At 51.8% G+C, this 27,427-nt stretch overlaps 1 protein-coding gene across 2 annotated transcripts in view; it reads right to left on the reverse strand.

Moving 5' to 3' along the window:
* Positions 1–1,191: 1,191 nt before the first annotated feature.
* LOC111141400 (transmembrane 9 superfamily member 4) overlaps positions 1,192–27,427 on the reverse strand; it is a 53,030-nt gene continuing 26,794 nt past the window's right edge. Inside the window, exons 3-18 of one of the 2 annotated variants that reach the window (XM_022493918.1) lie at positions 26,669–26,768; positions 22,043–22,211; positions 21,813–21,942; positions 20,528–20,651; positions 19,159–19,277; positions 18,931–19,042; positions 17,522–17,592; positions 15,443–15,575; positions 14,325–14,406; positions 14,156–14,231; positions 10,864–10,947; positions 8,855–9,030; positions 8,302–8,365; positions 7,037–7,156; positions 6,114–6,203; positions 1,192–3,109 (exon numbers count right to left, since the gene is read on the reverse strand). In XM_022493918.1, coding sequence (XP_022349626.1) covers positions 2,960–3,109; positions 6,114–6,203; positions 7,037–7,156; positions 8,302–8,365; positions 8,855–9,030; positions 10,864–10,947; positions 14,156–14,231; positions 14,325–14,406; positions 15,443–15,575; positions 17,522–17,592; positions 18,931–19,042; positions 19,159–19,277; positions 20,528–20,651; positions 21,813–21,942; positions 22,043–22,211; positions 26,669–26,768 — 1,800 coding nt within the window. In that variant the 3' untranslated portion in view covers positions 1,192–2,959. The remainder of the gene's footprint in view (positions 3,110–6,113; positions 6,204–7,036; positions 7,157–8,301; positions 8,366–8,854; positions 9,031–10,863; positions 10,948–14,155; positions 14,232–14,324; positions 14,407–15,442; positions 15,576–17,521; positions 17,593–18,930; positions 19,043–19,158; positions 19,278–20,527; positions 20,652–21,812; positions 21,943–22,042; positions 22,212–26,668; positions 26,769–27,427) is intronic. The other variant, XM_022493919.1, reaches the window with a different exon arrangement.

Consider the following 27,427-nt stretch of genomic DNA (forward strand, 5'->3'; position numbering starts at 1 on the left):
GAGCCACCCAGGTGCCCCGATGTATAGTTCTTTTGAAAGGCAGGTGTGGTAGCAGTTGTTAGAACACATTTGGGAGTTTCAGCTGAATGATACTTTAGCACACCCCTGCCATGGGTCCTGCAGCAGGCTACCTCAAGCATGGACACCTCAGTTACATCCTCTGTAAAAGGGGGGACTAATAACAGAACAAGCCTTAGAGGATCATATTCGGGAGTAAATGGGCCAACACGTGGAAAGTGGAACAGCCTGGAAGAGCACTGGAAGAATTCCATGAATGGCACCCTGAACCCTTCTCACCACGGTTGAAGAAACAGAGGCGTGGAGTCGGAGGGGGTGGGGTTACAATAGGTAACTGCTGTTTTTGTTTGCTTGGCATCCCTTACTGTGGGAAATTGTTCTTGCCACACATTCCAAGGGATTTGGGTGGGGCTAAAACAGTATCCAATATCCTTGGAGTATGTAGCCTGTAAACAGAACTGTCCTGGATATAGTGACTGGTCCAAGATGTGCAAACAGTAATCCAAGCTGGGCCCATCAGAAACCTCTGGGATTTACCTCTATTAAACACACTGGAAGTAGGGAAGGAGAGACCTTTTTCCTCTAGGCTTTCCAAGCTGGCTAGTGTAAGCCTACAGTGATCTGTGACATGCCCTCACCACCTCCTCACAGGGAAGATTTTTGGCAATGGAGCAGAATGGGCCAGAGAAAAGCACAGTGGAGGAAGGGAGACTCCTAAGGCTACTCCTTAAGCCTCCAGATCTATCCAGATCTGAAACCAAACCACTTCTTTCCTTGATGACTTATGAACCAATCAAGTTCCCTTAGCACATAAGCCAGTGTGACCTGTTTCTATTTGAAGGACTCTTAGATGACAGAGAGCTGAAGTGAGTTGGCAGTAAAATATTGGAGCTGAGAATCTAAAACCAGGTCTCACTGCTACCAAAGCTCACACCTGACGGCCTTTCCCACTTGTGGGAGCGGGGCAGATGCTTGTGATTCAGGAGAGAGGGACTGGGCAGATGGGAGAGGTTCTGGATGTGTACCACACAGGGGAACAACAGTGGCGGAGCCCTAGAAAGCCTGATCGGAGAATGAGTTTTGAGGGAAACCCCTCGGCTCAACCTGTTTGGGGAAGTTGTCTCACCTCAGGCTCCTAACCCTTGCAAGAGATTCTGGAGACATGACAACAGGACAATGGCATATTTATTTACAATTGGACCAAAAAAAGGCATACAGGCATCTTTTAATTAAAAATAATAATGACGATGATTAAAAAAGTCAGAAAAGTTGATGATGTTTGAACCCTTGGTGAGGAGTCCATTTCCCTCTTTCCCCCCAAAAGAAATCTCTGAGGGAAAAAATCCGAGATTTGAGTGAACAAAAGCCTGCGATATCGTTCTCTACTGTTTGGGTTCCCTTTTCTCCAACCCGATTCTTGGTGGACACCGCCTGGCAATACGGAGTCACTGACAGCAAGGTTGAGAAGTTCACTGGTTTGACTGGTGGAGGGGGCGGGGGCTGCTGGGGGGAATCTGGAGTTGGGGTGCAGGGTGTTAAGGGGGTGGGGTGTGTTCCTAGCTTAACCAGCATCCTGAGCTTTGTCTTGTGGCGGGAGTATCGAAGGGGCCAAAGCAAGGATAATCCCAGGGTGGGTTTGATCTTTGCAACTTCAGAACAAATGTCTGGGACATGCACAGGGTGGGCAGGGGGATGGGCGCCGACCAGAGGAGTCAGGCTTGCCACCTTAGCTCCCTTTCTAACTCGGCTCCTTGCCTATTCCTGGGAATTGGGGACAGAGCGACAGAACGGACCTTCCATCTCCCTTCCCATGAGCGGTTTTCTGGATGTCTCCCAAAGGAGGCAAGAATCCGATGGGATGTGGAGGGGATGGGACTGGCTAGAGCTGGGTGTGAGCAATGAGGCTAGGGCATGTCAGGGAGAGAACGCCTCTCCCCAGCCACCTAAAGGAGGACACGTGGGGTCTCCCAGCCTTGCTCTGCCCTGGAAGGGGGAGAGGAGAGGGCCCGCCACCAGCAAACTTTGAGAAGAGCAGCAACCCCCCCAAGGAAAGTACTGGGGAGCAATCCTGAGGGGTGAGGACCCTCATTCCAGGCAGACACGTGGATGCTTGGCTTGACTCTGTGAATACTTGGCCCTGGACCCAGGGTTTCTTGGCACGAATAGTTCACTGCAAGTCTCTTCTCTGGTCCAGCCAACTCCCACTGCTCTGAGCAGGGGTGAGTCCTGCTGTCCTGGGGCATGTGGCCCCGAGCACTTCCAAGGGATTTTCCTTGGAGCAACCAAGATTTGGTTGACCTGGAGGCCTGGCTGGAAGCCCTGCCTTGGGCCACCCAGGGAGGGGGCTGGGGGAGAGAGAAGAGTGAGGGGCAGGGCTGGTAGAGGCTGGTTGGCACTGAGGATGCGTGTCCGGGCCAGAGCTGTGCTTTGTCGCGGCATCAATGGTGAGCACGGGCCGTGGGAGGCTTGGGAACCTCACCGAAGCCCCAGAAGGCCAGGCATTTCCTCTTCCAGTTAATCGTGGGGTGGCCAACAGCCTGAGGAACTGAGGTGGAGACAGTGACCAAAACCCAGTGTCTTGGTGATTTATCCATCCTGGATCCATGTGTTAAAAAAAACTAAGGAGAAAACCCCCAACCAAAAAAATAAACCTGAATACACAGGTCTGAGAGTTCCTGCTGGAGGGAACTTTCTTAGCACTGAAGAAAAAAACCACCCACAAAAAACTCATCCCCCACAGAACTGGCATAAAATGATGAAGGAAAGTCCAAGATTTATCTACAGGCCCTCCCGCGCCCACGCAGCCCCGGGATCCAGGAACACCGTGCCAGGAGTTATATTCCAAACAAGCACGAGTTATTTTATTGGCGTGCCTGCAGTTCCCCACGCAGAGAGTGGCTTCCTGTTCATGGACGGAGGGGGCCTGGCCACGTAAACCCCATCAGTCTATCTTCACAGCAGCATAGATCTTGCGGACAAACATGTAGGCTGCGTAGAAGCCGATGGTGCCCGTGAGAAGCCAGAAGGACAGGACCATGAGGGCCGTGTAGCCAAAGTACAGGAGAGAGGGGATGAACTCAACGATGTCCAGCTGGGGCACGAGTGGAGAGAAAAAGAGATGGGGGGGGGACACTTAGTGCTAGCCTACCGTGGCCACCAGGGGTGCCCCTGCCCCGACCTTCTCACTGATCTTTTGGCAAAGCTAAAGCCTGGGAAGGGGAAGGGGCTCACTCCCAGTGGGCAGTGAGGGACTGCCAGAGCTCAGCCATGGCAAGCCTTTGTCAGCACCCGGGCCCGCGCATCGCTTCCAGTGCTCGTGACCCCCATGGCAGATGGGGCACAGCGGGGTCCAACCACACCCACAGTTACCCAACTAGGAAGCAGAAGGACATGGGATTTCAAACTGGGGCTGGAGGGCCGGGGGAGGCCCAGGACCCAATTCCACTGACTCAGTCCATTTCTGCCCTGTTGGGGGGAGGAGGGTGCAGGACTCTTCCTGGAGACGGGCCTGGGAGCTCACTGGGAAATGGGGCGGGGGTTGGGGGGGGGGACTCCAGGGGCTGGGGCCAGAAGGCCTTAGGCAGGAAGGGCCACAGCTGTGTCACTTCTTCACCCTCCACAATCCCCAGAACAGCACAGCGACATTCCTGGAAGGCTAGAGTGGCAGCCAGGGAGGGGAGGGAGGAGAGAGAGGAGAGAGGCATCCAAGGCTCCCTGCTTAAGGAGCAGAGAGTCACCGTAAGGCAGCCTATAGTCCTCGCCTCCTGAGAACACTTCCATCACTTTTGTTAACAACTCCCAGGGGTTTCATCTGCGAGCACATGGGACTGCTCTGTCAAGGGTAGCGGCCTGGCAGGGACACCAGGACCTGCGCTGTGCTGGTGTTTGCTGGGCTAACTGGAGTGAGGCTGGAACCGTGGTGTCAAGATGTGCTTGGCACACCAGGGCCCGAGTGGGGACTATGCCAGGGCTCGTGGACAGACACATGGTCACAAATGTCAGGAGCTCAGAGGAAATCAATAAAGACCTTCTCCCCAAGGTCAAATATCCTCAAGCCAGGAGATGAAGGCCATGTTTTCAGGCTCAACCCTCCCATTTCACAAGCTCTCTCAGGGCTGGAGAAGGGTGAGGGAGGTAGGGAACAGGGCAGTGGTAAATCCAGTGGTGAAACTGGGAAAGGGACAAGGCAAACAGGCACGGCCAGAAAGGCCCTTAGAATTCCACAGGCCAAGGCTGTCATTTTACAGACAGGCTCTGGGACACGGGGTGGAGGTTTTTAGAACAGAGAGGAAAGACTGGGCACAGGGAGGAAGGACAGGAGGACCGTCTCACTGGGTCCTGATAGGACCATGTAGCTAGGCTTTCTTTGCTCAACACTATCTCCCGTCTTCCATCTTCCTGAGGTTTTGGGGTACCTACTCCCTGCTCTGCGGTCCTGTTGGGGCTGTCAGCTTTAATACAACACCTATGCTGGGTAGCTGATTAGAGTAGACCATCCTGTTGGACCTGAGTAACAGTGCGGGATGGCATGTAACCTGGTCTGAGCAGCTTCCCTGGGACTGATCACCTGACAGTAGAGGAAAGATGTTCTTTTAGCTCTAGGGTTGTGAGGTTGGAAAAAGACGACTCTAGGGCTGCCCCGGCATCTTTCCATTCTGAGGCAAGGTCCTGCATGCAGATTAAAGCCAAGAAAACACACATCCAACATCCTTTGAAATGCCTAAAGCTAGAACTCTGGCTTCTTCAACTTTCCAGGTACACCAGTCAATACATTCTCTTTTTGCTTAAGCCAGCTGACATTCAGTTTTAGTCGCTTTTTACTCAAGAGTTCTGATGAATATGGGCTATAGAGGAGGGAAATTAGATTTGTTCTGGATGATTCTAGGACTAAGACTATGGCCTAAAGATAGAATTGACAGTGGGGCGGGTTTCTGTGTGAATCAAGGAAGACCTCTATAATGACAGGAGCTAGCCAAAGAGCAGGAGCATGCCAGGAGGGGAATGTCACTGGATGTGTCAGAGCAGGGGTCAGCGAACTTCTCAAAGGGCCAGATTATACAGAGTTCAGGTTTTGTCGGCCACGTGCCCTCTGTCACAACCATGCTACGCTGCCACTAACGTGTGAGAGCAGCCGCAGACAGTATGTAAATAAATGAGCATGGCTGCGTTCCAGCCACACCTCATTTACAGAAACAGGCCCACCGGCACTCGGGCTCGAGTTTGCTGACTGCTGAGCTCCGCGATCCCTTGCTGGGACGGCTAGAGAACAGGGGCACAGTCAGCAAACCGGAAGCAGGGTTGGAGCACCACCTCGGGATGACCCACACCGTCCTTTCTAACCTGACCGTTTTGCGAGAGGACATCCCAAGCTCCTACCAACTAGCCCGTGACTCTGGTTTGGGAACACAGCCTGGCCGCAAACAGAGGACCTCCTCTCTTTGGGTTCTGGAGACCCGAAGCACAGCGGGGGAGACCATCTTCAGTGGCACCCCTGGGAGGGAGGCGTCCACCACAGGGAGCCTATACTCCTCTCAGGGGCTCACGTGGCTTACGTGTCATGCGTGAACCTACCACTACGAGCGTGGCGAGCAGGGAGTGCTGTATTCTTAGTCACTCGACTCTTGGGGGCAGCGAGCTCTGTGGGTATACCTGAGTTCCTACAGGTGCTAAAGGTGCTTTCAGTACTTTTTGCTTCTATCTTTATGAACTCCTTCTCATCTACTTTCTTTGTTCTTTCATGTTATTGCTCTTTTTCCTAACCCGGGGTGAGTACGACATTTTCAGTCTCTCTCATTTCTTATGAGTAGCAAGCACTGTAAGTAAGGTGAGAGATCTCCTTTAAGTTCTGCTTTGGCTGTATCTCATAGGTTTTGCTACAGTATTCTCACTGTCCTTTATCCTAAGGCTTCTGTCCCTCAAATCACACAGAACACGGATCCTCTCTGTCCTAAAAAGATGCATGCTCTAGAACAAAATGGCTTTGGTTCTCCCCATTCTTGGCACGAGAGACTCAGACACTTGGGTTTTTCCCCAGCACCCTCCTCCCCCCCAGCCTGCCCTGAGAGGGCTGGGGGCCTCCTCACACAGGGCAGTACCTTGTTAACAAAATAAAAGATGGCATAGACAAGGACGTAGAACGCAGATCCCCCGGAGACTAGGAAATTCCTCCACCACCAGCGGTAATCCTGAAGAGGAAAAAAAGCAGAGTCATTTTCTCCAGGTGTAATCTCTTCCCGAAGGTTCATGGTCGCTTGAGGAGCTAAAGACCTTAGGCGAGAACAGTAGTATTTGGGGTGATGGGAATGTTTTATATCTGGACTGCGATTGTGGTTACACAACTGTATGCATTTCTAAAAACTCACTGGAGACTAAAAAGGATGAACTCTACTGTTCATAGATGAGATCTCGATTAAAAAAAAAAAAGATCACTGAGGGCCACAGCAAAAGAACAACAACTAACATTTCCTGAGCAAATGCTCACCATGTGCCAGGCACCATTCTAAGTGCTCTACGTGAATCAGCTCATTCACTCCTTGTAGTAGGCCCAGTCAGGCCCTATTGCTGCCCCGTCACATGATGAGGGATGGGAGGCACAGAGAGGTTACGCAACTGCCCAACCACAGCTACTAACGGAGAAGCCAGGGTTTCAGCCCCAGCTGTCTGTCCCAGAGCCCGTATCAAGGGGCCCTGCCAAGAGCTAGTGCCCAGAGGGAGGGAAGGCCACCCAATCTGCATCAGCTACTGGAGAAGCCACTACTGGAGTGGACTTTGTACTGACAATCAACCGTCCTTCTCTCATGTTGCTGTGACTACTGCACGTGACTATGCTGTGAGGTAGGGATCAACTCCAGTCTACAGCTGAATAAAGCGAGGCTTAGCGAAGTGAAGTGATGTACTTGCCCAAGAGCTCATAGCCAGAGGAGGGAGGCCCACATGGGAAACCCAGGCAGCTTCAATGACCCATTCAATGCTAGCCCCAGCTCTCCTCACCCCCAACTCCTGGCCCCATTCCCCTCACCTCTGCACAGAGCTGGAAGTACACCATGACGATGCTGATTTGTGAACACGACACCACCAGGATGATGAAGACAAGGAACAGGAAGCCAAAAAGGTAATAGAACTGATTCTCCCAGATGGCCTGTGGACACATCACAGCTGGCCTTCAGCTTGGCCTGCCTTCATGCAGCAAACACTGCCTGCTCTCAGAAAACCACCCCGCAGTTATGACTACCATACCAGCTGCCACCAGGGCAGGGCACCATCATGATATCACTGGGGCCTCTTAGCCTGGCATGTGGCTCTGACGGGCCCTTCCTCTGGGTGAGCCAGGCTGTTTTTAGGGAGTGGCTGGGGCATGGGTGACCCTGCAATGGGTGGGCCCCAGCCTGAACTCAATAGCTTGTGGAAAACAATGAATCCCACTCCAATCAAAATCACACAGCGGCCACCACCAGGGCAGCCTCCTGCATGCTAGGTGAGGCGCTACATGCTTTACGTGCATCTCCAAATGTAAGCCTATGAAAGTGTGGCCATTTATGGGTGAGGAAGCCAAGGCTCAGAGAGGCTGGTGATTCCTTTGCTCAGCATCGCAGAGTAAGGTGGCCTCCTGGGGTGGGGGGGCAGGCAGCCAACCCGTCCTCTGACCCTTTCTTAGGCAGGGCTGGGTGGGGCAGGGCACTGAGCCAGGTCAGCAGGCATAGATGTCTTTGAGAAGCCCTTCTGCCAGCTTCCACCTTGGCACGGCTGGGCAGGGGTCAGCATCATCACGACAGCCACTATTTAACAAGTACTGCCTGAATGCCAAGCATGTGCCTCTTCTGGAAATTCCCACTCCAGCCTCATGGTGATCTAGAGAATTAGGAATCATTCCCCCCTACTTTCCTGAGAGTTCTGAGTAGCAGACCAAGATGTGTGGGGACCTGGAACTCAAAGCAGAGGCCGCAGGATGAACAATGGTGGAGTCTGGCTGCAAGGCTACTGAAGCAGCTCCTATTTCCTACACCAGACCCCACACATGTGGCCTATCTCATGTTTCCTTCCAAGCCATCCTGAGGGGCAGGACTGTTAGTCCCATTTTGGGGTGATGAGTGGGGACCCCGAGAGGCGAAAGGGCCCGTCTGAAATCTCACTGAAATCTCATGGGTGGTAAGAGGCAGAGCACATGAGCAGAGGGACAGGGATTAGGCTAATGCACGGGGAAGGGGAGGCTGTGTGTGCAGGGGCAGGGGAGCGTCCCCACCAACCCTGTGGGCTGACCCAGCCCTGGGGAGAAGCGGTACTCACGCTGAAGATGAAGAAAAGCTCGATGAACATGGCACCGAAGGGCAGGATCCCGGCCATGAGAATGCTGCAGCACAAGGGGAGGGTTAACGCCGCCAGGAGACCCAGGCCACTGGCGGACCCGGGCTCCTCCCAGGCGGCCCGGAGGATGGTGTGCACACAGCTGTGGTTGTTCTAGCTCCCTGGCATGCTTTTGTACCATACAGCCTCCTGAGAGGGTGGCAAGGTGGGCACCATTCTCCCCATTTTATTGATGGGGAAACTGAGGTACAGAGAGGTAGGTTAAGTTGCCTAGATCTGAGTGATGGTCTTAACCTGCCTCACCTGTATTTTTCCACCCCTTCCTTCCCTGTCCCGGTTCCTACGCCAACACCAAGTTTGGCTACAACTTGGTCCTCTTGAACCTGGAGTGAAGTTAAACTTTCATAAAGTCTACTAGAGCCTTCTGGAGCTGCTGAACATCAGTCACAACACCCCCGGGGGAGGGGACCCGTTCCATGTCCACCCAAGGAAATGGCTGAGGGCAGCATCGGCCTTGCCCCTGCTGGAGACTCACCCGACAAACCGGTTCATGTACCATCGCTGTTCAGGGATCTGCCGGGGAATCTGGTTGGTGCGCACGGGGTTGTCATACGGCTGCTTGCGGAAGCCGAAGTAGTAGCCCAGGTAGACAAGGGGCAGGGAGATCCCAAACCACATGCACAGCAGGGCCACCATGGTGGGGAAGGGCACCTGTGGGCACAGAGCCATGAGCCACCCCCCATAAAGCCCCAGCGTTGTGCAGGGGGGAGAGGGACCCATTGGGTCCCAAAGAAGGAGGGCCACCATGGTGGGGAAGGTCCTGCAGACACCCCCCCCCCCCTTCAAGGCTCCTGGCCAGAACCTCCTGGGACTGAGTCAGCCCCAGGGAAAAGCGGAGGGCAGGTGGAGGACCATTTGGGCTATGAAGTGGAGAAGGAACCACGGCATCCCAGAGGAGCTTGTCAGCCAGGGAGGAAGTGGAGAAAGAACAAAGAAGGACCGAGGACATGAGGGGGAGATGAGGCCAGAATGAAGGAGAATTAGGTGGTATGTGAACTGGTATGTGAACAAAAGGGCAAAAACACAAGTGTACAAATTGTATGTTCCCAGTTTTGTTAAAATGATACATCATAAATATACTATGAAGTGAAAAAAAAGCAGGTTACAAAACTGTATGTATAAGACTCCATTTTAAGGGGCGCCTGGGTGACTCAGTGGGTTAAGCTTCTGCTTTCAGCTCGGGTCATGATCTCGGTCCTGGGATCGAGCCCTGCATCGGGCTCTCTGCTCCGCAGGGAGCCTGCTTCTCCGTCTCTCTCTGCCTGCCTCTCTGCCTACTTGTGATCTCTCTCTCTGTCAAATAAATAAATAAAATCTTAAAAAAAAAAAAAAGACTCCATTTTAAGAGAACCATCCTAATATTTATATGTTTATGTGTCTACAGAGGGCTGTGGCCAGAAGTTAACAATACTTTCTCAGCGGGGGAGGTAGGGGTTAGAACTGACTTTTCATTTGCTTCTTTTCCTGTTCATTTCAGTATTGTTTTTACAAGAATCCTGCAAACTGGAGGAAGCGAATTAATATGGGCAAAGTGTTTAGAACAGTACTTATTCAATGCAAGCACAATATAAATGTTTGCTATTTCATTATAAATTTAAAATTTCATCATTCTATTTTAAATATAGCTTAAAAGACTGCAAAAATATACTAACGATGTGGACACATCGTTAAGATTACAGATTACATCAACTTCTCTGTACTTCCCAAAATTCTTCCGATGAGTATTTATCATGAGTGGTTGGTAACTGGGAAGAAAATGTTGAGAGAGAGAAGGAACAACAGGTAGAAAAGAGGAAGTGAGAGGAAGAGCATGACTGTCTTTTCTGAGGGCGACTTCCCAGACTGCTGCAAAGAAGCCTGTCCTCCTGCACCCCAGAAGACCTCTAACAAATGGGCACCTGCAGTGAGGGGAGTGGCTCTAGCCGCTAAGGCTCCAGGGCAAAGGCCTGCCCCCCCTCCCCTGCAGCCCTGCCAGGGATTGAGGGAGCGGATGGAAAACCCATCTCCCCACACCCCACCGAGCTCACAGTCCTACTCAGTGAGTCTTGGGCAGCTGCAGGCAATGACTGGGGCGGGCAGGATCCCTGCACTAAGGGCAGGACAACTTGTGGGGACTGGATCCAAGGGGCAGGGACAGCAGGAGGAGAGCCCTGTTTGGGATACTGACCTAATAAACTCACACCAGGCAGCTTTCCCTTGGCTCAGGCCAAGGGAGATTCCCCAGCTGGCCCCTGGACTGTGGAAATCTCCCTTTAGAGAAGTGAGCTTTGGCCAGCTCTCTGCAAAAGCCCACAAGAAGGCCAGGGCCGGGGCACGGGCAGCTGAATGGGCAGGGCAGCTGGATGGGCAGGGCGGGGGAAACCCCGGGGAGCCCTCAGGCCCTGGGGCTGGGAACAGAACTCCGGGGACTCAAAAAAGGGAAGAGAACAGCAGGAAGTGACCTCCCAGAGTGGGACCCAGCACAGCTGGTCCCCCCTTACTTACTGCTCCTGATGAGTGCTTTCCCCAGATGAAGCAATTCAAAACGAAGCAGATGCCAAAAACCACGCCGGGGTAGAGTGTTGCCGTCTGGAAGCGAGGGAGACCAGGCTGGGGTGCTGCCACCTGGTCCAGTGGGGCTCCCAGACTAGAGGCTCTCAACCCTCCTTGTCTTTCAGGATCCAGCTCCAGGGTAATTCCTTCCAGAAAGCATCCCCTGAACTGCCCATTCCTTGCCCTCATCCCATTCTGATTGCGTACTGTTACCCGGCCAATGCCTGCTACCCCCAGAGACCGTGAGCTCCTTGGGAGGAGAGTGTTGTCGTCCCTACCCCCTTCCCATCCACTGATGTACGCCCAGCATTTAGAACACAGTAGCTGCTCAATAAACATTTGTTGAATGGGAATGAATAAATAAAACTTTTACAAAACACGTATATGTGGATCCCAACACAAACTGGCTTAGAGTGGTGGGTAAGCCTGAACTGTCTTAGGGGTGGTGGGCGCTGGCCTCCACACATGTCAGCTCACCTAATCCTCACTATGGGCCAGATGGAAAGGATTATCAATATTTGCTTTCATTTATTTATTAAAAAAAATTTTTTTAAAGATTTTATTTATTTGACAGGGATAGACACAGTGAGAGAGGGAACATAAGCAGGGGGAGTAGGAGAAGAAGCAGGCTCCCCATTGAGCAGGGAGCCTGATGCAGGGCTGGATCCCGGGATACCGGGATCATGACCTGAGCCGAAGGCAGATGCTTAACAACTGAGCCAGCCAGAGGCCCCTCATTATTCCCTTTTAAAGAAGAGGACACTGGGGCCCCTGGGTGGCTCAGGCAGTTTAACGTCTGCCTTTGGCTCAGGTCATGATCCCAGGGTCCTGGGATGGAGCCTCACATCGGGCTCCTTGCTCAGTGGGGAGTCTGCTTCTCTGTCTCCCTTTGTGCTCTCGCTCTCTCTCAAGTAAATAAATAAAATCTTAAGAAAAAAAAAAAAGAAAAAGAAGAGGACACTGAGGTCCAGCAGTGTTAAATACACACTCCAACTTCACAGTTAAGGAAGAATCAGGGGCTCAAACACAAGCAGTCTGAGCCCAGAGGCCAAGCCCCGACCCACTGAGCTATACTCCGTCCGGTCAATCTCTCCGGCTGCGGCCCAGGCACACAGAACCGAAGCCCCAGACCTACAGGAGCTTCCTTCACTGCTGGGGCTGCCTGAGCATCCAAGAGGGCCACTGACCACGATGCCTGAGGCTCCCCGCAAGCTGGCACTCGGCCTCCAATGCCAACTTCACATTTCGCCCACAGCTCTCCCACACCCAGTAACTGGCTGCAGCTCCTGCATGTCGCTGTCCCTGGGCTGGTGCAGGCAGAGTGAGCACCGTCTCAGGGTATCCACCGCCGGAGTGCTAATGCTGTGTCTAGGGCCTTCTGTGCAGTCTCCTTCCATCCACAAAAACCCTGAAAGGTAGGTGTGACCATCCCCCACTGGAGAGATGGGGAAACTGAAAAAGGACAGAGCCAGGACTGGGATCTAGGAGATTCCAGAACCCCAGGCTGCCCTGCTGGCTGCTTTGGTCCAACTGAAACCCTCCTCTTTGAGGCCCAGCTCAAATGTCATTTCCTCCCTGCCTGCACGGTCCTACTTTACTCCGCTGTGTCTAGCAGGGCGTCCATCGGCCCTCCTAGCAGGAGTTCATAGACTGGACATTGTGCTGTCCACACAGCACAATGAGTGAGAACAGGAGAAGAGTTCCAGTGAGGCAGACAGAGACACAGATGGAGACCCACCTCCATGGCACTACTTGTAGGCACGAGGCTCTGCCTAGGCTCCTCTGGAGTGCCAAGGAGGACACAGAAGTCAGAATGGGGGGAGGAGGGGAGGCAGCTTCTAGAGGGTGACACTAAGACGTAAAGGATGAGGTAAGGGGAGTGAGGGAGCGGTGTGTCCATACAGAGGGGAAGACAGAGGCCAGCGGAGCGACGAGCAGTGAGGGGTCCGCATCACTGCAGGCCACAGCAATGCCCAGAGCACAGGGAAGGGTCAATCTTGCAGGGACACCAGGGACACCTAGGACAGTACAGGGTCTAGGCGAGAGGCAAAAATGCCCAAAACCTGGGCAAGAGTTTGAGAGCCAGAGCTGCAGCAGGGAGGAAATTCATGGACCATTTGGCAGGCAAACCCTCAACACCTATCGTCTGAGAGGCGGTGGGCAGAAGGGAGTAGGAGGCAAGGAAGCAACCCAGCGGTCTGGCCTGGGGGTCCCGGTGAACGCTGCCACCACCAGAAGCAAGGAGCAGGTGTGGGGCAGAGAGGCGGGGTATGGCATGGCGCCTGTGGAGAGAGGTCCTGGGGTACCTGTGGGAGGCCTCCCAGGGAAGAGCTGTATAGGGTATTGCCTGGGTTCCACACCTCTGTAGATCCCCGGCTCTCGTGTGCCTGAAGATGCCTGATGCATCAACAATTCAGGGCCTTTCTTTGCTTCTTCCAGAAAAGCCACCTTTGCAGCTCTTCTACAGTGAGGGCTTTGTGCCAGGGGTGTGGCAGCCGGAGCTGAGACAGCCTGGGCTCCCCTGGGGCTTTCAACAGAGTGGGAATGGTTTCAGGACCATTCCTAAAGGGTCTTCCAGTCTTCTTCCAGTCTGACACAAGGGTTTCCCGGGGCTTTAGGGGCCTCCTTGTCTGGGACAGGGTCAGGGTCATGGCTCCCTGAGAGATAGGGTCAAGTCCCAGGCTTCTGCCAGTTTCTGTGGTCTTTTCTGCTGCCAGAAACTCTCCCGACCACCAGGAGGACAGAGAAGGGCAGAAGCTGTCCTCCCTGAAGAGGAAATGGAGGCCTCAAAGTCTGAAGACAGGATGAAAGCAACCTGGGCCTGGCTTCTTCTGCCTTGGGCAGGTAGTTCTCTCTACTCCACTGGGCAGGGTGTCCTCCCAGCAGCCCTGCTGATCAGTTTCTGGCTTTAAACTCTGACACCAAGGCTTGGTGTCAAATCCTGTTATTCTGAATCTCCTATTTCTTCTCTTATTTTAGCCATCAAACAATGTAGGCTAAAAATCACCGAAATTCAATCCCCTCTTCTTATGGATGCAGCAGCAAGGGCCCTCAGACGTCGCAAGGTGCTTGTGGTGGGAATGCAGCATTCCCTCCCTTTGGGTGTGTGTCCCCCCGCCCCCCATTCTCTGGTCCTCTATACCTCTGATCCTAAACCCCACCACAGACCACCCACACTGCTGAGAAGCCCAGGAAGAAGCTTCTCAGCTCCACACCAACACTGGGAGGAGGTTAGGATGCTTACACAGAAGGCTCCTTTCTTCCACCGATGGCCTTTCAGAGTACGGTATAGCCGGCCAGCAGCAAATCCACCGAACACCCTGTGGGGGAATGGCAGGAAGCCACACCAGGGAGATCTGTTAGTTCGGGCAGGCTGCCTGGGCGAGCCCCGGAGCTCACTCAGACACACCTACCCCATGAACATGAAGAGGAAGCAGGCCGTGGTCATGAGAGCTCCCCGGCTGGAGGGCGACAGCATCCCAAGCATGGCCACGACTGTGGAGGGAGGGGGAGAAGAGAGACAGGGCGGCTGATGGCCAGGGTCCCAGGGCCCCGGCCCCCATCCCAGGCTGGTACTCAGGGCCCAGGGCAGATGAGGCTTGATGAGGTTCCCTCTTCCCTTGGCCTTTCTGACAGCGTACTCCCTCGCTCTCTACAGGAGAAGATCGGTCTTAGCCGGGGTTCACAGGAGAGCAGCAGCTGCCAGGTGCTGGCTGGCCACATGTTCCCTGCAGCTTCCAGTCCACAGAGCACTTGCAACTGGCCAGCACAGAGCTCAGACCATCACGGATGCCTGCTCACTGCATCTGCCTTCTCGGCCCTGCGGCGGGTGGGGGGTGCTGCTTATCCACTTCTCAAATGAGAAAACAGGTTCGCAGAGGTCAAGGGAGGTGCCCAAAGTCACAAAGCCCAGCGGCATGAGCCTGAGGTACAAACTTAGGCAGATGCACTGCTAAGAGATTAGATCTTAAATGTTCTCATCGCAAGAAAAAAAAGCATGTAACTATGTGTGGTAATGAATGTTAACTAAACTTACCGCTGTGATCATTTCACCATATATACACACAGCAAACTGTTGTACCGTACACCTTACATAGTGTTATGTGCCAATTAAAAAATAGTTTAAATGGTAAAAAAATTTTTTTTAGGCAGACTGACTTCAGAACTGTCTATAATTACTATATATTAGGGTTTGGGGGGGTGTTTTCTGAGAAAAGACCTGGTGCTGACTTGTGTAAGTCACTTAAAGCCTGACTGCTGAGGGAGGCCAACCACACAGCACCGGCGTGTGGCTTTGCTGAGAGTGGACGTGGTAGGCGACCCACAATGCTGGAGCGCTCTGAGGCGCAGCCAACCACCAGAGCCTGGTGCTGAGAGGACCCGGCCCTCCTGCTGGCATAGACGACTCCGTCTGGCCCAGTGGTGCAGACCTGCGCCGTTCTCCCGGGGCGGGAGGCCACCTCTCTCTCAGACTCAGGCCTGTGCTCTCTGGTGACAGGACCCCACTGCTAGCCCCAGCAGGCCCACTCACAGATGACGATGAGGATCATACAGAAGAGCTGAATGCCTGAGCCCAGGAGGGAGCTGAGGATCATGGGGTACTGGGGGGGCCTGAAGACGTCTCCGTGTACCAGCTTCCACCCAGACTCTTCCATGGTGTCTTCCTGCAGCAAAGGGCCAGAAGTGAGGCTGCTTCTTGAGGCCCAGAGGACGCAGCTCCTGCAGGGACCCACACCCCTGGACTAGGGCTGAGGGTCCTTTGGGTGTCAGCCAGCCTCCACTCTCACCTGAGAGTACACGACATGACAAAGTACTCCCCAGAGAAAATGTCACACGGAAAAGGAGGGCACAAACATGAGGCTTGCAGCTACATAAAAGGCGAAACTCCTCTCCAAATTCCACAAGCCTTGTGCATGGAAAAAGAGCGTAAACATCAGCACACTGAAATGTTAACTGTGAGAGTTTTTTTGAGTGGTGAAATTTAAAAGCAATATTTTTTTAACTGATTATAAAAGTAATATGTGCTCTTATGCAATAAAAAAGTAAAAATAAATTTTTTTGGCACATGGTATGCTTCAAATGAATAAAAAATAATAAATGTTTACAGTAGGGGCGCCTGGGTGGCTCAGTCATTAAGCATCTGCCTTTGGCTCAGGTCATGATCCCAGGGCTCGTAAGTAAACTCAAAATTAAAAAAAAAACAAAACAGGAAAACATAGAAAAATACAATTTATACTCCCAGCACTGAATGATATCATTGTTTTGACACATTTCTTTTAGCTCTTTATGTATGTGTGTGTATATATATATGCATATGTATATATAATTTTTAAACACAAAACTGGAACCAGACCCTATTTATTGCATACTTAGTTATTTTCAGGTGATGTTTGATCGTAAGCATTTCCTCATTCCCAATAAATACTCTACAATTAGTATTTTAATGTCGGTACAACTTTCTATTGTATAACTGCACCATAACACAGCCAATCCATTTTTATGGAATATCAGGCTACATCTAGTTTATTTAAATTATAAATAGAGCTATAAATAAATATACCTAGACCAAGTCTTTGTGGTTCTGATAGTTTCCTTTGGAAAATTCTAAAAGAATGACTGAGTCAAAGCAAGTTAACTATTGTATAGTTCGTGCTATGTATAGCCAATACGTAACTTTTCAGGAAACTACAAATTGCATGGGTGGCTTGGAAAAGTGCTTAGCTCACATCCACCTTGCTGCCAGTGACTACTATATGAAAACACACTTGGACTGATCTGAAGGTCCAAAACTGTGTTCTCATATTGTTTGAATCTGTTTTGGGGTGTGGGGGGATGGTGGATAACCATCCCTGAGGGAAAAATGTTTTTTCACATGTTTACTTGCCATTTCCTAGTCAGTAAATTTTTTGTTCATTCTTACATTAGAGATTTTGGGACTTTTTAAAACCAGTTCTTTTAACTATTGCCTCTTTTTCAAGTTTGTCGCACTTTCCTGTCTTATCTATATATTCTGACATGTGGAACAGTTTTTAGATTTTTTTTTTTTTAAGTAGGCCCAACACCCAACATAGGGCTTGAACTCACGACCCTGAGATTAAGACCTATGTGTTGGGGTGCCTGGGTGGCTCAGTGGGTTAAAGCCTCTGCCTTCGGCTCAGGTCATGATCCCAGGGTCCTGGGATCTAGCCCTGCATCAGCTCTCTGCTCGGCGGGGAGCCTGCTTCCTCCTCTCTCTCTGCCTGCCTCTCTGCCTACTTGTGATCTGTCTGTCAAATAAATAAATAAAATCTTTAAAAAAAAAAAAAAGACCTATGTGTTGTACCAACTGAGCCAGCCAGGCGTCCCCAGTTTCAGATTTTTAATGTTATATTCATTAAGTTTTCTTTCTGTGACTTCTCCCATTGCTTTTATGCTTAGAAATCAGAATGCTTATCCCTATCATTTTGGGTCATTAAACATTTTTTCCTTTTCACACTACTCTATGAAAAACACACACACACACCACCACCACCACCCCCGCCCCTCGACCCTTGGTCTGCTAGGCCCAGAACACAACTGCTAGTCTGCCCTCCCTCTCCGAGTCCATCCCTCCCCAGCCAAGACCTCGTACAATGTCATCCTCCTTGTTATAGTTGGCGATGTCCTTCCGGAGGGTCCGAATGATGATCATGCTCAGGATGCCTGAAACGAACAGGGTTGGGAGGAAGAGGCCTGAGCACTGCCAACGGAGCCTCCTGGGCCTGGTGTTTCGCTGAGTGACGCTGGCACACCTGGCTTCCTCCGGTGGGCAGTGGGTAGGCAGCTGCCTCAGGCTGTCTGCTGAGCAGAGCTCCACCCCAGCTATCCAGACAAGGGTACATGGAGGGTCATTCCCCTGGCAGGGGAAGGAAAGAGCCACTGGGATGGGTTTGGGCAGTCAGGGGACACTGCTTTTTATTCCAGGGAGAACAACACTTTAGCTGCTCCACGTCTTGGTCCTCCTGACCTCTGCAGCCTCACTGCCTCCCGGGCAGACCTCCCATGCCGCCCCTGCGCGCTTGCTACCTCTGTCATCAGTTCACAGCCTCCGTGGCCCTACTGGGACTGCCTCCTGTTCCCTTTGCCCGCGGTGCCCCACTCTGTCCTGCGCCCACTCCCACTTCAACTTACCCCAGGTATCTTCACCTTTCAACACCCCAAAAAGGTTCAGAGGCCCCCTACTTGTACCTCCATAGCACCCTGTTTCCTCTCCTGGTTAAGACAATGGGCTGTATGACCTCAAGCTAATTTGACCTTTTAGTCTTGGCTCATGGAACTTGAAGGACTGAGAGGTTTGGAAAGGACTTAATAACACAGCAGCTGCCCCTCAGGAAATGTTTAATAAAGAGCAGCTAAAATCATCTTTGCTTCCCATATGATACTGAAATGTGGGTGTCACTCCACCTCTGCCTACTACCCTCCCCCTGGCTCACCAGCCAGCTTCTCACCAAGCCTGTCCCCCTGCACAGCCATGGCCTTTGCTGGACCCATCTTTCCCCGGGTGTCTGAATGCTGGATCCTCTCAGTCCAGAGAGGTTTTCTCTCAAGCAGCCTTCACCCTTTCTCAAGAACTGTGTATCTGGTCACCTTGTTTATCTGCCCCAAAGCACTTACCATTATCTGGACTCAACCACTTCTCTGCTCTTTTGTCTCTCCCAGCACCAGAACAGACTGTGAGGGGCCAGGCTTGCTCAACACCATATACCCAGCATGGGCCACAGTCCTTGCACAGAACGGGCAACAACGAAATCTCGTCCAATGACCCAATGAAGGTTGCATGGAGCGGTGTACCTCTCTTCCCCGAGGGAACTCTCCAGAAAGGAGACTAAACCTTGTTCCCTCCTGCATACCTGATGCCTAGCACAGAGCACTGATGTTTGTTTTTGACCTACACTTGGCCCCGAGAATACCCTAGAAGTCCCCCTTTAGTCACGTGATGCACCTCAGACCTTTATCCCTCACCCCCTTGTCCTCTCTACCTCCCATCTGCAGATCTCTCACCTGACAGGAAGAAGACCACCACGACAGAGTTAATGATAGAAAACCAGTGGATCTGCACGTCACTCATGGTCAGGTAAGTATCCCAGCGAGAGGCCCATTTGATGTCGCTTTCCTGGAGGGGAGGGAGATAGAGTGGAAAAGCAGTGCTTTGAGTCAGACCTCTTGCTAGACACCTCCTGCCCAGACCAGAACCCTCCTCCCCTGCCACGGGCTCCAGTCTCTTCTCACCTCCCAGTGTACAGAGTAGGTGAAGTACAGCTGATTCTCCTTGCTGGGGTCGATTTCTTGGGGTGAGGAGCTGGTACCCTCAGGCAGGGTGCATGAACTCTTCTCATCTGCCTTGATGTCTGCAAGAGACAGAGACTCAGTCTGTTCCTGCGGGGACCAGGGCCACTGCCTGGGGCTGTTCTGGGGGGTGCCCTCAGAGGCTGCCTGCTGCTGGGACCCAGGGTCTGAGGGGAGGCAACAGAGCTGTAAACTTCCTCCCCAGAGCCCTGACCTTCCTAAGAGCCTCTCGGGCTGCTGGGTATGGAAGAGGGGGTCTGAGTCCCTCAAGTGATCTCTCTTTACTCAATTCAAGTGTTCATGTATTCACTCAATCAGCCCCACGGAACAGGGAAAACACCACTGACTCCTGCTATCCCATTTACTCATTCGCCGGGTCCCCAGAGTCCCAGCACACCAGTAATTCAATCACTCAGATGCTTCTGTCTTCATTTACTCCTCCGTTCATCCCATTATCTGTCCATCCACTCAACCAACCACCATGTAATAAGCACCTCTCTGCCCAGCACTCTGTTGGGGAGAAAATGGTGAGAAAAGGAGACAGAGCCTCTAAACTTGAGGAAATGGCTGAGGGAAGAGATGATGTCAAGAATATCTTGCAATAAACATAAAGCTGTGCTCACGGCGCTCACCAGAAGCAGGACAGCACTCTTAAAGCACAGGATCTATGTCTTACATGAGATTGTTGGGGATGATTTTGTTTGAAAACTAGGTTCCATAGCTTAAAAAAAAAAGCCAGAAACCTACCACCACTACCACAGCCCGGGGGTGAGCCAGGGCTGAGAGGTGAGAAGCCGGACCAGCCCCTATTGGGTTCATGGGGCTGGGCTCTCAGACTCCCACACAACTCTTGACCCTGGACCAATTCTCATCTTTGCAATCACTTAGAGAGAGGAAGAGTAACACAGAAACCAGCTGTCTGACTGCTCTGTCTGCATCACTGCCCCTTATTCTTCAACCTAAGGGAAGCTCGCTGGCTCTTCCAAGAGGCCCAGCCAAGTCCTAGTCGCTCTTTGTTCTCAGCCAAGTCACCAACCTCTCTGAGTCTCCGGTTCCCCATCTATAACCACCACACACTTCCAGGGGTAGCCAGAGGGGGTAAACAGGGAAGGTGCCAGGCCAGGACACAACAGGTGTCAGCTCTCTCCCTTGCTCCACCTTCTCTCGTGGGAATGTAGTGACCCTACCTTGGCTGGGCCCATATGCCACACTGTGGCCTATCAGCCCTCTGAGAATCAAGTGTGAGAAGACCCTGGGTATGGAAGCCCAGGCCCATCCAGCCCGGCCCCTCTGGTCATACCTCCCCACTCACCCTCCAGCCTGATGCTCTGGGGAATCACCTCGAAGCGGACGACGCGATACGTGTGCTCCTGATCCTCTTCGAGGTCCTCCCGGTGGTAGTAAAGGATGAACGAGAGATGATTGTGCAGGTAAATCTAAAACAGCAGTGGAGAGAAGAAAATACCTAGAGGTCCAGAAACAACCAGGAAATCATCCCAATATCAGGTCCCTCCCCTGGGTCCAGCAGGCCCAGCTGTTTCAACCTGCCAAAAACACTGCTCTCACAGCACTCCCCACTCAGAAACCATCCAGGGGTCCCTGGGGCTAACTAGATAAGAGTCTGGATCCCTTAGGCCTGGCATTCACATCCTTCTATCATGTTTTCAGACATCTAGCTCACCTGGTCTCCCCCAGCCCTTTCCTGCCCCGTGAACAGTTCCCACACTGCAGCTCCGTTCCCGGCATTCACTCCGGCTAGAATGCCAACCGACTCCACTCAAATCAAGCCTCCCTATTTTTTAAGACCCACCGCCTCCGTGACAACCCGAATGTGCAACGAGCTCTTCTGAGCTCTGCTGGCATTGATCGTCACGGCACTAGCACCATCAGTAATGGGACTTAAGATGCAGGGTCCCACATGGTCAGTTCTCTTCTGAATCGGGATCGGAAGCCCGCTGAGGTCAGGAGCTACGCCTCAAAAGAAATGGTTTTGTCCTTTACTCCCTTCATAGAAGGTTGAAGTTCAGTTTAGAAAATTAGACAGGAGAATCACTGTTATTATCATTGCCATTATTAGCATATTTCTCAGAGGCTGTGCCATAAAATAGTAGACACACCAATCATCTCCTTTACTCTGCGTAACTACCCCAAGGGGCAGCTATGGACACTGGATGCTTTTTACAGATGATGAATCAAAGGCTCAGAGAGGAAATAGGTAGGCTCAAGGTCTCTCAACAACTAGTAAGTGATGGAGGTGGGATCCAACAGCCAAGGAGCCAGCATGCTCTTGACCACTATCCTACCCAGCTCTCCTACATACTGTTCCAATTCCGTCTGTTTTTTGTTTTAATCTTATAAATATGGAATCTGACCTTTTGAGGAGCTGTGCCTTCCATTTCCTGTGTAGCATCTGCCAGAGCCTTGTCCAAAGCACGGACTCTCATAGCCCATGCCCGGGGCACCAGGAGAAACCTGCCTTGGCCATTCCACCTTTTGTTATAAACCTAGAGCTAAATATGTCCCCCCTCCCTGTGGCCCCAAGGGCTCGTGACTTACCAGGTAAAACACCCCCAGCCCTTCATGCTGAGACACTCTACCTTATTGACGTCTGTGAAGCCGAGTCGGTAGCCGTGTTCAAACTGCACATCTTTTTCCTTCTTCTTGTCATCACCATCGCGGTTGGAGTAGAGCTCCAGCCGGGTGGCCACAGGCAGGTTGTCGGCGATGCTGGAAACCCAAGGCCCCGCTCAGTCCCCCTGGACTGCCTCTCCCATCCGTGCCCACCCCACCCGAAGTCGGGGCCGGCAGGGAGTGCAGGACAACTTACAGGTGGACATAGTAGTCTTCCGTGATCCGCTCGGCCACAAGCCGGCTCTGCTCCACGGTCAGGGTCACTGGCTTGCTGGACTGGCTGCACAGAACCTCACACTTCTTTTCGCTGTTCATTAGCACCTGGAAAGGGGTGTTGACAATCCGGTCCCCTCTCAGCACCTCTCCTGCCGTAAGAGAGACACATGGATCTCAGAGCTTCAGCCCTGAGCTTGCTGAGGTCACCAGGGCCGAGGAGACACTGCTGACTTGCAGGGCCTTTGGCAGTTCCCCAGCCTGGCACTCAGTGTTCTACCCTACCTGGAGAGAGCCGGCCCCTCCGCCTCCCACCTGGCCTCCCCACCCCCACTCTGATACCGCCACCAGACTCTCCAGGGCATATCAAATACACCTCTTGCGCCTCAGGTGCCCCTTCTTGCCCATGTTCCTGGGAAGCTCCTCCTCACCCTGCGAGCCCCACTTCTGTTCCCTCCTCCAGGAAGCCCTTCCTGACCTCCTTGGGGCCTAGCTTGTCCCTCTCTCCCCTCATTTCCCTCTGTGTAGAGGCAGCGTCATACAACACTGAGGACTGGACCGGCTACCGAGCCCTGGCGCTGATACTTACTGTCTTGGTCTTGATTAAGTTATATAACCTCAATGAGCCTCAATTCCCTTACCTGTAAAATGGGGATAATAACAGTAATCATCTCACAGGGTTCCAGTGAGAAAGCAAGTTTGAGGCACACAGCAGGCTGGCAACAAATGCCATCTTTATTGTCAGCATCACTCCTGCACCTTTTCACACGCTGCCGATGTGACTTTGCACCGGGCGCTGCCATATTAACCATCTGCTACCTCTGACTGGGAGCTCTTTTAAGGGCAGACAGTATTTCCCACTCATTTCTGTGTCTTCAGATCCCAGTTCAGCCAGGGAGGGAGGTGGGGTACTGCACACCCACTGCGAGCCTACTGCCTCAGAGCGGGGGCCAGGCACCAGGTGCAGAGCAGCTCAGGGCTGCCCACGGCCAATGGTACTTCCATTCTGAGCTGTTCCAACGGTTGTACTGAGATGATGTGAAACTGGGGAAAGCTGAAGATGGACCGCCGCCAACAGGCAGGACGAGCGCCTGCACATACACGGAGTCCAACACCGGTTTAAGCAGCAGAGACCTGCCTGGATATGGCCCTATCTGCCCGGTCAGTCATTTTTTCATTCATTTCGTCATTCATTCACTCATCCCCAGCATCTACCTGGTACTGCTTATGGGCTTGGCCCCGAAGATGCGATGTTAAACACACATACTCACGGAGCTTACGGTGTAGTGGGAAGACAGACTTGGTAAAATCATGACGTAACAAGAGGAACTTGCTCTAGACATGGGGAGCAGGTCTAGGAAAGCTTCCCTGAGGAAATGATGTTTGAAGTGAGCTCTAAAGGAAGAGGGGCACTGACTAAGTAAAGAGACAGAAGAACATTCTAGACAGAAGGAACAGTATGTGCAAAAGCTCCTGGGGGGTGGGAGGCATGTGCTGAGCCGGAGAGGCCTGTGTGGTCACAGCGCAAAAAGCAAAGGGGGCAGGTGACTTAAGGTGAGCCTAAGAGACGAGCTGGAGTCAGACCTCAGGGCCTGTGGGCAGTGCTGGAAGTTTGATCTTTACCCAAAAGACCCTGAGGGCTTTCTAACAGAGATGGAGGAAGACATGACCTTATTCAGATGACAGAAAAGTCACTTTGGCTGTTTTAAGAAGAAAACACAGAAGATGCAAGGGACTGGCTGGGGCGATGCCAGTCAGTCACGCATGTGAGCGAGGACGGTGGCCGGACGGGGCGTGCTGAGTGTGGAAGCAAGCACGCAGATTCAGGAGCTACTGAGCGGGGGAGTCGAGGGGGCCAGGTGCTGACGGATACAAAGGACCGGTGAGAAGCGGCGGGAGACTGAGGTTTCTACAACGGGGTGCTAGCTGGGAAAACAGAAAGAGGAGCAAATTTAGACGAAGGCCTTTCTTTGGTTTGGACATGTCAAACAGGCAGTTAGACACCCAAATTTCAGGCTCCCATGACAGGTCAGGGCTGTGGATGAAAGCCGTGAGTCGCTGGCGTATGAACGGTAGTGGCAGGGCGTAAGCTGCACCCCTGTGCATGGTAGCTGCCCTGGTGAGTGCGGACAAGGCACTTAGGAGAGGCACAGGGAGAGGAGGGGCTCCCCTTCCCCCATTACAGAAGCTGAGCCTAGAGAACCCAGGAACGGACTGGCCAGTGGAGAGCAAGGACGCCAGTAAGAATTATCTGCATAGTCTGCTGGGGAAACGATTCGGGTCACCGTCTTCATTTCACAGAAGATGACCCTAGAAGCAGACAGGGACGGAGACTTGCCCGTGATCAGACGAGGAGACTGTTGTAGCACTACGCTCTTGGACTCCTTCCTCCACACCATGCCCTACTGCCCATTTCTTTTTAGTCTACACGGAGCTCACTTGAGGAAAGGAAGAAAATACACAGAGAGGAACAAGGCTGGAGACCAAGTAAGCAGGTATCACATCTTGATATTTAGAAATTAAATTAACATCAAGAGAGAAGACAGGCTAGTCTGGAACAGCTCATCTCTAATATGCAAATGTTCCTTTTAACTTTTTACAGCTGGAGCAGATCACTGACCAGGCTAAAGGAGCATCAAGGTAGGAACATGGACCCTCTAAGTGAGTTGGAGGCTGTGGCCCAGTACATCTGCCCCCAGACACTCCCACACACACCCCAGCACGGATCTCCATCAGCACGATCACCACAAGCACAGCCCTCACACAGCCCAAATGAACCTTTCTGGAGAAGGCAGTCTGGACAACAGAAAGAATTCTGTCTTTAGAGTTAAAAAACACCTGAGTAATATGTTAATATGTCAATTTCTCCCCTTACTGGCCATGTGATCTGTGGAGCAAGACTTTTAAACCCTCATCGCTGCCCCTCCCTCTACTATGAAAAGGGAGCAATCATACTGGTGAGTGACTGGGGCGAGAAACTGTACCTCTTTTCGCCTCACTTCCCTTACCTGTGTTAAGGGGATAGTAAGAGGAGCTATTTCATAGAGCTGTTGTGAGTATTAATGAAGTTAAAGCACAGAAGGGCCTAGAACAGCACCCAGCTCATGAGAGCCCTGTAAGTATTAATGGTGGTGATGATGAGAACAGAGAGTACAAGGCTTGCCATCTAACAGGTATGTAACCAAGGAATTTTCTCCTCCATTTGGGCAGGACACTAACATTGACTGAATCCTACTGTGTCAGACACTGGGCTAGAAGTGGGAGAGAGAGAGGAATATAAGGCATGATCTCTCGACTCTAAGAACCCACAGGCCATGAAGGCAGGCACTCCACAAAGACAGACAGAGATGTAATGTAGCAGAATAACTTTTGTACATAAAAGTTTCCATTTCTGTGAGGCAGAACATTCCCCAGCTTCATGGAGGATGCAGCAGAGGCTCAGAGGGGTTAAGGTCACCCATTGTCACACGGAGGGGTGCCCAACTGCTGAGCACAGGCTGGCAACGAGTCCACACCAGCTCATGGGCATGGGAGGAACTGTTCTGAGGGTCCTTTGACCAAGAGGACAAAGCAAGTCAAGTTTCTCAGGCAGAGACAAGGTGGCCAGAGCACAATATGGTGTGGAAAGGGAAAAGTAGGGTAAGTGACAGGTTGGGGGCACAGCCCAGACAATCAGTGGAAGTCAGTCCAGGCCCCAAGACAACAGTAGGAGGCAAGATGAAGGGATGGGAGGTGCTGCCTGCTTTTGGCTAAGCTGACTACAAGGCCTGCCTCCAGCTGGTCTGGGACACCCAATACCTGATCATAGATACACTTATCAGCTAGGGACTCTGGAAACATCTGAGCCAGGGGTAGCTCGGACAGTGAAGGCAAACCTTTCAGAGGCCTGCTCAAGAACCAATTCTCTCCTTTCTCCTTCCTAAGCTGTAAGAGGAAATTCTCCTAAGCTTCTTGAGGGCAGGGACAGCATCTACCCACATTTTTATCTCCAGGACCCAACACCGAAACAGGTAAGTACTAAGAATCTGTCGGGAAGAGAGGCTTCCAAATGTCTTTTGCTCTAAGCCTGCAATTCTAGCAAATGGAGAATTATTTGAATTGGAATAAGATGACTATTTATAGAACATACATCCCAGACACTGCGCTGGGTGCCTCGCACATTTTTTGAAGCAAGTCTTGCACACTTAGCAAGAACTACAGTGATGCCTCTGCTTCTTTTAGGGCCAGAGGTAACCACTCACTCTTTTAATTAAAAGCAGAGTAGGTTGCAGAAGCCACGAAAGAGAAGGGAATATCTAGCAATCAAGGGAGGGCTGGTCTGAGCAGCAGCCAAGGACTGAAACTCTGAAGTCTGACTACGTAGTCTCTAAGCCCGGCTTCGCTGTAAATTAAAAATATAACCAGAGGCAAGTCCCTGACCTGTAGAATGGGCATAAACACAGCATCTGCCACCCCAGGGCTGTTCTGAGGCTTGAATAAACTGCTCTGTATGTAAACAACGTAGAACGGCGTGCGGCACACAGGAATGTCAGGGTTAACCGCTACCGTCACCACATAAGGACGTGGCTTCCCGTTTGGGACAGGCTGACACAGTCAGAGGAGAACTTACCCAGATTCTCTGCCTTGTAGGTGATTTTTTTGGGTTGGCAGAAGGGCAGCGAGTAGTACTCATAAGGTAGCTGGGTTCGAGAGCTGGTGAGCTTCACAGCCTAGTGGGAGAAGAGAGGCTGTTGTTCATCAACCCGGAAACCCAGACGGCTGTTTCAATAATCCTCCCCGGTACCCACAAATCGTTGGTATACTTTGTAATATTATTAGCAAACTGACAGCAGCAGATCACAGCTGTAGTACACTAGATACTAAACGGTCTACGATTCTGAATTATTTCATGTTTCATTTAGTTTTAGACTACATTATAGTTTTGTTTGAAATCAGAACCAAATTCAATACATTCTGAAAGTCTGATATCCTTTGACCCTATATTTTCACTTCTGGGCGTCTTTCCTAGGAAATAACTCCAAATGAGGGTAAACTTTAGGAACAAAGAGGTTCACTCCTTACTCATAACCACAGTGCTCTCCTGCCTGCGGTTTCTCAAGCCCATCCAGCTCTTTCCTGGCTCAGGCTCTGTGCCCACTGCTCCTTCCTGCCTGACTCCAGGCCCGTCTGGCTCCTTCATACATTCCCGTCCCGGCTTAGGGTCCCTCACCTGGAAGCCCTCCCTAACTAGCTCATCTACCATTTGCTCTATTCCAACATGCAGTTTCCTAGGTAACATGTCTGATAAAACATAATTATTTTGTTTACCTGTTGCTTTAAAAAAAAAAAACAACAGTCTCTTCCACTAGAATTTAAGAGTTAGGCTTTG

This window comes from Enhydra lutris, unplaced genomic scaffold, assembly GCF_002288905.1.
Source record: "Enhydra lutris kenyoni isolate GAN:26980312 unplaced genomic scaffold, ASM228890v2 scaffoldscaffold6, whole genome shotgun sequence".
Classification (NCBI taxonomy): Eukaryota; Metazoa; Chordata; class Mammalia; order Carnivora; family Mustelidae; genus Enhydra; species Enhydra lutris.